Here is a 10,608-nt window from a genome sequence, read left to right as displayed (position 1 = left end):
TTTAAAACCTTGCTGCTACCAACAGCTCCCCTGTACAGCGTATGCATTTTTTTTAACCATATATGATATCAATTTATGCAGTCAACATATAAACAGAATGTATGCATGGAACTGAAATAGAAAACAAAAGACAACTCTACAGTAACTATCTGCACCATTTGTGTTCAACGCTGCTGAACACAAATGGAAACTGTTTATACCAAAAAAAGGTAAAAAACAAAGCAACTGGACTTGTTTTCCGTAGTTGAAGACGTTTCGCTTCCTCTCCCGGAAGCTTTCTCAATTCAAAAAGTCTGGAGTAATGTGGAGTAACAAGCTTTATACCATACCAAACAAAGGCCTGTAATGGCTTAGATAACATGCAAATTCAACCGAAACAGGACCACCCCTTAGTAATGGGCAGTCGTTAAAACCATTACTAAGGGGTGGTCCTGTTTCGGTTGAATTTGCATGTTATCTAAGCCATAACAGGCCTTTGTTTGGTATGGTATAAAGCTTGTTACTCATCATTACTCCAGACTTTTTGAATTGAGAAAGCTTCCGGGAGAGGAAGCGAAACGTCTTCAACTACGGAAAACAAGTCCAGTTGCTTTGTTTTTTACCTTTTTTTGGAATGACCATGACCTGGATGACTGAGAATCTTCACCAGCACGAAACTGTTTATATTTGTAAGAACTTACATTCAACCTTTGTTTCAAGTATATCAGTGAATCAGCTACACTAATGAAATATAAATGTGATGAAGAATTCAACATGCATCATAATTTTTTTCTACTAATATTTATCTGCAACTTGGTTTCTGTCAAGGTTAAGAAGGAAAGTTCTTGCAGGTTTATTTTCAAGTTCAAATATACATTTAAGTTCACAATTTTTAAACAAATTTTTGTAATCTGTTACTATAAAATTTGTATGTTTTTCTAATCAATAAATATTTGTATTTTATGAATTCCTATTTACTGTTTTTTTTAATTAATGGATTTATTGACAGTTGTTGGTTTAAACTTGTTTGTTTTAAAATCCTTGTAAAGTATTAATAATGATATTTTCTAGTTTAATCATTTGTCTTTATTTTCATTTCTGAACATTTACATTTGTAAGAGTTATTGTTTTATTCCATTTACTATAATTTACTGCATTATTGCGTGCGTATGCGCATTGTGAGCGTTGTGAAATCCAGAGTCAAGTTGATTCTAAGTTATATATTTCTTAGCTTGACACTGTATTTCATGTCAGTTTGAAATGAAATCATACCTTGTTAATTTTGTTTTAATTCATTGATATTTGTTTGTAAAAAAAAATATAAAAAGTTTTACTTCGAGGAAGCTGTGATCAAATATCAATGTTGAGATCATTGCACAAGAGGGTTGGGAGCTACTCACAGTGCTCCAATTTGCATCGATTCACGATGGAGAAAGTGTCTAGAATCTCTCTTTACATTCTTATCATGTATGTTCATTAACATGCTCTGTCCCTTTCAAATAAATAAATAAATAAATACTAAAATGTTTTGGAAGGCCTATTTCTGTTCCGTTTGTTGCATTTTGCGTCAAAGTTGTTTTTATTTATTTAAGAAGAAGTTCAGTAACCATAAACCTGTATTGTTTCACCTAAATGTCAGCTCTCTTCACCCCAATTGTATTTGTTCCTATGAAACTGAGTGTGTAAAAACATCCAGATGTCCCCGATAACGGAACGCGCTCGTGTGTAGCGAAAGGTCGCGCTCGCGCCGCTTTCAGATCCGGAGCGAGCGATTACCCGTTGTTGCTAGGCAACCGCGCGTACGCAAACATGGCTGACCAGCGCAGCGGGATCTAGTGAAAAGTGTTTAGAGTTAGTTCTCTAAGGTTTCCTCGGTGCTCCTACTTTGTGTGGTCGTGAACGGCTGTTGCGAGTCTAACGGGGCGGTTTGCCCGCAACTTTATTAACTCGGCTTAATTTAATTTAATTTCAAGCTACAGCTGGGCTGTGTTTGGCAGGCGAAGACATGACAGAGGAGAGAATCGTTGAACCCCCGGTGGAGAGTCACAGACCTGCGTCAGAAACGTCACAAGTAGGACAAATGCACGTTTTAACTCGAAGAAAGAAAATCGTTAAAGTGAGTGGCAATGTAGTTGAAATGTCTCCTTCCTCGTTCTTTAATTCCAGGACATTTCCCATGTCTTAGCAGCCGTTTTCAAAGAGGTTTACGACAAGAACATGATCGGGGAAGACACTGTGTTGTCCAACCTCATCAAAACCAATGCAGGAAGGAGCAGCTATCATCAGAAATATGTTAAAGAGCTGCAGCAGGTAACCATACAGTGGAAATCATTGAAAACAGGATGACAGGGTGAATGGACTTTTTTTTTTTTACATTTACAGGCTCGTTGTGAATATGAGCAGTGCATAAAACAGGCCGAGCTGGCGGAGAATCACATAATTCAGGCCAGAGTCCGATCTGCTGCCAAAGAAAGCCTGGACCGCGAGAGGATGAAGGCAGACACTGGAGACGCTTGTGATCATCAACCTGCACTGTTTACAGGTGAGTGGCTCTCTGATTCCTCTGAGAGGAAGTAAAAAACAAAACAAAAACAGCGCTAGTTTTTATTTACCTTGAACCCAAGGAGCCAGACCTGCTTGTAAAAAGTGTCTCTTGCAAAGGTTTCCTTCTAGACCTTTAGCTGCAGAGGAAAACGGTGTCAAGTGTTCACTTACATATCGCTTAATACAATAAGAATGTTTCATGTTTAAAACCACTCGATCTTTTGTCTTGTATCAGGATTTTATGATAGATCAAACCACAGTAATGTGTAATTGTGAAGTAGGAGGAAGATGGTATATTTTTAAACAGATAAGTGTGCTTGCTCTCTTTAGGCTCTGATACTCTCCAAATAACATGCACTGACCACAGCAGACAGGTGTGATTGTGGAAAAGCTGAAAGTGGGGTTACGTTCTAAATCATATCCAAAGCTTTAGACAGCCCTGGATTCCATCCTTCATTTAGAAAAGGAAAAGTCCCCTGTGTTTAACACGGCGGTGGCACCATCATGCCGTGGCAACACTTTTGTCCAAAAGGGGTCAGGAATCCGGTCAGGGAAGATGGCTGGAGGTAAACAGAGGTTAATCCTGGAAGTTAAAGTTGATAAAGACGGTTAATGGCTTGAGATTGGGGCTGTTGTTCACTTTGGAGCAAATACCCTAAACATACAGGCAGATCTATAAAGGAATGGATTAGATCAAAGCATATTCCCCAGTCAAAGTCCAGAGCTAAATCCAACTGAGATTCTGTGCCAAGACCGGACACTGATGTTTGCAAAAAACATTTTTTAAATGTTTCCGTTGGTGCCCAGAGCTGAGACATGTCCCAATAGAATTGCAGTGGTCATTTCATAAAATCCCAAAGGATATTTATGCTTGTTATGTGAACAAATATGAAAAGTCCAAGAAACTTTATATCAGCAGTTATTTTAAAAAGGGGTCTTATTCTGCATGTTTATTTTCAGTCAAATCTACCTTCTCCTGGTGCGTTGATGAAGATCTTTTCAAAGGATGCAACCTGATCTCCCCCGGGGACTACCTACATACACAAAAAGCACGGGTCCCAGCACCAGCTGCAGGTACGCAACACTCGTTGCACAAGTGACGTTTAGGGACTAACTGATGGGGTGACAATCTTTGTCTGAACATTTTGTGGACAGTTAAATCCAGTTTCGCTAAACCCACTATCGCCTATGCCATGCACACGTCCCGGGAGCCTCAGCAGGACAGACACAAGCTGATTCCCAATCCAAAGAAGACTGTGCTGGAAATGAATGAGTTGGATGACAGTCTTACTTTTGAATCAAGCTCAGATACACAACAAAAGAGGAAAGCCCCTGAAGAGGTAACTATCAGTTGTTGTTTTTTTTCTTTTATCAGCAATCATTAAGTAACAAAACTCCAAAACTTCTGCACTTACACTGCTTTGTAAAAGTTTTCATACCACTTGTTCTTTTCCACCCTTTGCCAAGTTAAAACCGCAAACATCAATATATTGTGTTGGGATTTTATGTGACAGACCAACACAAAACCCAAAGCTCAAGTGGATGAGAAAAAAAACCTGTATAGTTTCCCACCTACTTCATATTTTCTCTGTTCTGTGTTATTCTATCACAAAAAATTCTGTAAAATACACAGAACTTTGTGGATCGTTAAAGCACTGGATGTTCCACTTGTTCCTAAACAGACTAAACCCAGGCCAAAGTGGTCGGGCCAGCCAAGCGCACGGGACCGGGCGGAAGGCTGGGAGAACCTTCAGAGGTTCAAAGGAAGACAGCGCTTCCTGCGCAATCCACGCTTCCTTCCTGCTAACGCAAAGCAGAGCGGAAAACCGCTCATCTCACCCGAAGCCGAAGGGACGAAGGAGCACGAGAGCCAGAGCTCCGAGAAACAAAGGTATCAGAGTGAGCTCGGAGTACGAAAACCCATGTAGATATAGCAGCTTAGTTGAGTGCATATTTGTTGCCGTACAACACAATATAATGTACAACGCAAGCCCCGATCAATATTGACATGAAACACGAGGGGCATTTTAGCTCGCTGCAAACGGCTGTACAGCTGCTGTACCTGAGCAGGTGCGCGTAAGCTGACACCTAAAGTGGTTCTGAAGGAGACCGGACAGCGTTTCACATTGTCCTCTAGAGCTTGTCTTTCCGATGCGTTCAGCTGCAACGTCAGACGTCGGTCAAGTGTGGCTACAGCATCTTTACTCAGCTGAGAAAGACAAACACTCAGGAGAAAAATAAGTGAAATGTGAGCCTTTTGTAGCAGGGTTTTTATTTTCCATCCATATACATCTTCACTTATCTGTGCAGAGTCATAGGTCGGTGTTGGAGTGTGGGCGGAACAAACAACCCAGAAGCTTTCTATTCAATACAAAATACTTCATTAAATGCTCTATTGCAGGGCAACAGGGCCAGATTTTTTATTTTTGATCAGCCTACTCAATTGAGATTGTTACCGAGGTAATGCTGTAAAATGACTGTGGTTACTACGCCTGGGAAATTTCATGCGTTAAAAAACAGATATTTTACTACACTGTGTTCGCCACTGGTTTACAAATTTGCAAACAGAAGTGCCAAAAACTACTTTCTATCAACCACGTTCATTATATTTTATCTGGATGCAAAACTTGGGGTCGCTCAGCGAGCTCCGACTTTTCCAGTCGCCCTTCTTGTTCTGGTTCAGATGGGAACTTGAAAAAAAATCCACTTTCCAAGTATAAATAGAATCCACTAATGTTCAAGATCAGTTAAGTGCTTTTAAAATTAAATCTGATGAAGCGCTGAACTGTAAGAAGCTACTCAGTGACAGCTAGCGTTAAGCTAAGGGAAGCTACACATCTAGGGTATCATGCTAGCCACGCTAATCTCACTGATTGCTAATATGACAGTGGAAATGTTGGGGAAATGCCGCTAAATGAACCTCATTCATGCCCTGCACAAGATCAATTAGCTTATTTATTAGCTAATATTAATGTCTGAAGGCAGTTATTAATCAATAATAAAAGTATGAAGAACATTGATCCTTTTTGGGAGGTTACACCCAGGAAACCAGGAATACCTATTGATTATATTACTGAAAATTTCTATTAGACTGTGCTATTCCATACGCCTAAAAGGCAAATTAAGGAGGGTTATTTATCTTGAGGGTTTTTTAGCCAGCGATTATCAAAAATGCGCTTTTAATGACAAATCAATTCTTTACAAAAGCCTTTGTTACAGTACAATAGCCAAAATAAGCTGTATTAAACGTGATGAACACTACAGGTAAAAACATCCACTATTTACAAGATGCACTGTTGCAAATGATTATCCCAGTGTAAGCAAAGGAAATGTTACTGCGTAATGGGAAAGGAGTGAAATATCAGAGATGAAAAGTTTCTCAAATGAATGTCATCAGTGGTTGCGGGTAAAATTGGGTAATCTGTGGCCATTGGCCATATGTGGTAAAGGAGGCCAGAGGGTCTATCTAAATTTGCCCGGAGCTCTTGACGAGTCAGCTCAGAGACAGGAGGGTTGGTTGGCATCGTTACACATCCATCACCACTCAACACAGTCCATGTAAAACTAAATCACAGATGTTAAAATAAATCAAAACCATCTGAAGTCTCATCCTTGGCCAAGTTCTCAGCGCTTCTACAGTTTGTCCAGTTAGTTTCTTTGTCACCTGTCTGGAGGAAGTGCAGGAAAATATGTCAACCATTGTTTGTTTCCTTTCTTGTACTTGAAGAGGAAATTTTATAATAAAAGTCATGCTTTTCCTGTACAAACATTCTCAGACAATCAATGCAAAAAAAAAAACAACAATGTCCATTTTGAAAGAATTCATCTTTGTTATAAAAAAAGTAAAGTCTGGTTTTGGAGAAACCGCTCTCACACATACGTGGTGTGAAGTCATCTCTGCCCCTAATACAAATCAGTAAAGACAGGGAGGAAGTGCTGTTTCATTTCTTATTATTTAACAGTTGATAATTCTGAATTGGCTAAAATCCGCGTCAGCAGGTCACAGCATTAGCAACATCTGACATTTGAAACTAGTCACAATATTCTGATCAGCAAATCTCTAACAATCAGCTTTGGATTCGGGATTCAACGTTAAAATTGAGCTTGACATTCTGTCTCTGCTTATTTTTTCCCCCTTCTCAAAGCTCTGCCGATGATCTCGCCCCGATCTTCCAGGCGAAGCCCTCGGTGATATTTTTCAGTGAATACAGCGTTGGACGTGTCTATGAGGTGCGTTCTAGCGACTCAAGACCGCACAGAACACGCTGGCCGAACATCCGATGCTCAGTAACGTATCCCCGCGTTTCATCAGTCTACCCTGGAGCTGAAAAACGTGACTTCCGCCAGCCGCCACGTCAGAGTCATCCCTCCTACCACGCCGTACTTCTCCATTGGCCTGGGTGAGTCCGTTTTAGCCCCGGTTAGTCTGCAGCGAGCGACCTCACCTCACAGGATGTGGAGATGGATCAGAGCAAACGCTGTAAACGCTGCAGCAGCTGGGCACCTTCTAGCCAAAAACCTACAGCATGTTGTTCAAATGTGTTAGCTCTGCACTTTGGTATAGCAGCATGAATGTGAGTCACTCTAGCCCACTCTGCCTAGAACAAATACCACATTTTTTTCCAGCTGAGTAGACAGTTATTTATATAAGCAGCTCGTGTTTGCAGGAAGATTCCCCAGTGATGGAGGCATCGTCGCCCCTGGGATGAGCTGCAAGTACACGGTGCGTTTCGCTCCAGACTCGCTGGCGGACTACAAGGATTTTATGGTGGTGGAGACCGTAGCCGAGCGGCTATTTGTGGTGCCCATTGAGGCGCGGAGGCCTCCTCCCATCCTCACCTGTAAGGATCACTGCGTGCGACCACACTTAGAGATATAAGGATGCTTTGAAACCCCTCGCCCTGCCTGTTTCGCAGTGCCCAGAGTTGTGGACTGCGGGTACTGTCTGGTTGGAGGGGTGAAGTTCGTTGAGCTCCTGTGCCAAAATGTTGGACTCAGCCCTGGAACGTTTTACATCATGCCTAAGGACCAGTGGCCGGCCTCAAATCTGAGGGTAAAAGTTGCATCGCTCAAACTATTTACTGCACCCTCAACATTTATTGCCACCCCTGGTACCATAATTAATGTGTTTGTTTGTTTTTTTAAATCGCAGTAATAATCAGAAACTGAAGCGAAATGTTCTCTAACAGTGAGGTTTGGGGTTTGGTCTCAACTTTATTGTCCCATTTCTGTGAGCAGAGGCAGGAACACCATGTGTCCTCTTTTAACCTTAGAGCAGAATAAACGTTATACTTTACATTAGTTGGGGAATTCCTGGTGCGTCAAGGAAATAGGAAGAAGCAGGAAACACATTTTAACCCTACCCTTGCTGATGTTAGCATGTTTATGTAATGAGTTTTACGGCCAGACACTGTTGCTAAGATTAAAAGGTTTATTGGGATGGCGAAGGGTCAGGCAGGCAGACGGAAAATAATCCACTGACATCCAACCAAGGCAAAATACTGAACAGGGAACAGGCAGACGCAAAAACAGGCGGATACACAGAATGCTGGCGAGCTCTTAGGGAGATAGGTGGATGAGAAAAGGCGTGAAACACGTGCGACGTTCTGGCAACAAGCAGAAAACTGAGGCAGGTTTAAATAGACGGGTGGGCGGACAGGTGAGCAGGGAGAGTAATTAACCAAAAACAGGTAAGAATAATCAAGGGATGACGTGGCTGAAAGGCTGACAGGATAAGTGGAAATGGGACAGAACGGAATTAGACAAAATACCGTACTAAAGTAATCATACAAACTAAACCCTAGAAAGAAAACAAAAGCTAAGACTGAGACTAAAGACGTGACGAAATAAACTGGAACCGTGCAAAAGCTATAAAAGAATCCAGAACAGAAATAAAACATAAGGCAGGGGAGTGAACTAACTGATCAAATAATGAACAGAAACCAAGACAGAAACCAGAATATTACAGTTTAGGGAAATATTTGATTTTTTGATGCCACGTCCTGCCTTATAAAGACAAAACATGCTTTATTCAAAAGACATCTGCTCACATCTTTCGCATTTTTAATAGTGGCTTAAAGAAATGGGCACCTGCATCACACCATGATCGTACCCCAGCAAACAGAGAAGCCGTAGATTACTAGTTAAAACACTTTTGATTAGAAGAAGGCAGTGTCATTTCCAAAAATGGCCCAGTTCCATTTATTGTATTGAAACTGTATCGGGCTGTAAAGAACTGTGGCAATAAAACAAATATTTCTGGGCGGTGTGAGGGTCTTTTTCCCCGCAGTGCAAAGTGATGTTTAAAGTTTTCTTCTTTTTATTATTATTAACAGATCTTTGGGGTTGGCAATAAATGTGGCGTACAGTTCAGGTTCATCAGAAATAATTGAAGACAATTTTTCTTTTTTTTTTCTTTTTTTTTTTTAGTCCTTGGCCACAGCGTACTTCTCCGAGCAGCCGCCGTTTGCCGTGGGCCCCTGCGTGTTGGCGCTGCAGCCGGGAGAAGCCACTGTCGTGGAGGTAAGCGGTCTGGTCGGCACATTTGCATGGACGCCGTGTATCAGAATTGAAATGACAAGAGGCGTTTTTGTGCTTTCCATAATCTTTTTTTTGCATGCGGTCCAGCTTGTTTTCTTTCCGACCGCTGCGGAGAGGCGTCGTCAGCTGTTCACCATAGTCTGCGACAACTGCCAGGTGAAAGACGTCTCGATCGAAGGCGAGTGCTGGAAGCGAGGCGACAGAGAAAAAGTCTTTCTGTCCCATTCCCTCGAAGGTGGATTGACGTGTTCGGGTCTTACAGGCGAGGGCCAGCTCGTCGGACTCGAGCTCGTCTCCGTGTCCGGAGAGAACGAGCCCCTCGGTGACGGAGAGGCGCGCAACCTCACAGCAGAGCGCTTTGTCCGTTTCCCCAGGTGCAACCCTCACTCTGTGCAGCAGAAGAGACTCGTCATTAGAAGCAATGTGTAAGCCTGACTCCTGTCACCATCAAGCACCTCTCTTTCTTTACAAAAAAACAACAACACCTACAGTGTTTATATACTGGATCATGGGTATTATACGTTTTCATATTGGCCCGTTACAACCATTAACTGCGATGTAGTTCATCAGTATTTTATCCGATGGAAAGACACAAATCAGAGCACGATGAAGTGGAGGTCGTCTTTTACAGATAAAAATCTGAGAAGTGGGGCATGGATTTGTGTTCGGCCCTCCAGAATGTGGGGCAGCTCATTGGAAGCTGTGAGTTTGGCAGCTTCCTCCTGCCACACGTCGAGGTGCCCACGGGCAAGGCCTTTAACAACCAAGTTACCTACCGACACCCTCAGTGGCGTGTGAATGTGTGAGTGTGGTCGGATCAATGTGGCTCCTTGTGATTCAGTCCGTTTACCTTACGACCCGGTGCTTTTTTTAAGAGCATATTTTATTGCCGTTAGAGATGCAAGTATTTTTACTTTGGTTGCTGTTAGCTTACCACCATTCTGCTTTGTGAAGTTGCCCAACATTAGTCAAAGAAATCGTTTCTCCAGCCTTGCTGCAGCTTACGCTGGTGAACAAAAGCATCTCCACCGCATGATGCTCCCACCTCCGTGTCTCACCACGTGGCTCGTTGCTGACAGGCTAAAACGTTTTAATTCTCTCTCATCTGACCTGCGCACCTTCAGCCGCATCTTTGTTGGGTCCCCCTACATGATTTCAAACAGGAAGTCCTTGGCTTTCTTGAACACTGAGCTTTATTTCTGTGGAATGGCATCCTCTCAACAGATTCTCCCACCTGAGCTGTGGATCCTTGCTGCTCCCACACAGTTACCATAGGCTGCTTGGCCAATTCCCTGATTAATATTCTCTTTGCCTGACCTGTCAGTTTGAGTTGATGGCCTGGCTGGTTTGCAGTTACTCCTTTCAAAAGATTTGTCATACAGTTCTCCACGCTGCCATCAAAGCTTGGCCTGTTGGTTAGTAAGCCAACCTTCCATGTTAAGCTTTCACCAGAGAGAATGGGTTTGAATGCAAATGCAAGCCACACTGTGACAAAATACATTGATGTTTATTGTAATATGAATGAATGGAACATTTTAAAGGGTT

General features: G+C 42.3%; 1 protein-coding gene across 1 annotated transcript; it reads left to right on the top strand.

The window, feature by feature from the left end:
* Window positions 1-1,789: 1,789 nt before the first annotated feature.
* dlec1 (DLEC1 cilia and flagella associated protein) lies at window positions 1,790-9,615 on the top strand. The gene is made up of 13 exons (XM_036125808.1): window positions 1,790-2,050; window positions 2,146-2,289; window positions 2,362-2,521; window positions 3,484-3,597; window positions 3,679-3,863; window positions 4,206-4,414; window positions 6,669-6,753; window positions 6,836-6,923; window positions 7,191-7,364; window positions 7,440-7,576; window positions 8,953-9,045; window positions 9,151-9,241; window positions 9,326-9,615. Exons 1-13 carry the CDS (start codon window positions 1,985-1,987, stop codon window positions 9,490-9,492), a joined length of 1,713 nt encoding a protein of 570 aa, XP_035981701.1. The 5' UTR covers window positions 1,790-1,984; the 3' UTR covers window positions 9,493-9,615.
* The last annotated feature ends 993 nt before the right edge of the window (window positions 9,616-10,608 follow it).

This window comes from Fundulus heteroclitus, chromosome 21 (genome assembly GCF_011125445.2).
Source record: "Fundulus heteroclitus isolate FHET01 chromosome 21, MU-UCD_Fhet_4.1, whole genome shotgun sequence".
NCBI classification, from domain to species: domain Eukaryota; kingdom Metazoa; phylum Chordata; class Actinopteri; order Cyprinodontiformes; family Fundulidae; genus Fundulus; species Fundulus heteroclitus.
This window is presented reverse-complemented; position numbering and strand designations above follow the sequence as displayed.

Excerpts from the sequence above, each read along its gene's own strand:
- dlec1 (XM_036125808.1), top strand. The coding sequence starts at position 1,985 with ATGACAGAGGAGAGAATCGTTGAACCCCCGGTGGAGAGTCACAGACCT. Across the intron at positions 2,522-3,483 it reads TCAACCTGCACTGTTTACAG|TCAAATCTACCTTCTCCTGG; the intron begins GTGAGTGGCTCT and ends GTTTATTTTCAG. Across the intron at positions 3,864-4,205 it reads AGAGGAAAGCCCCTGAAGAG|ACTAAACCCAGGCCAAAGTG; the intron begins GTAACTATCAGT and ends GTTCCTAAACAG.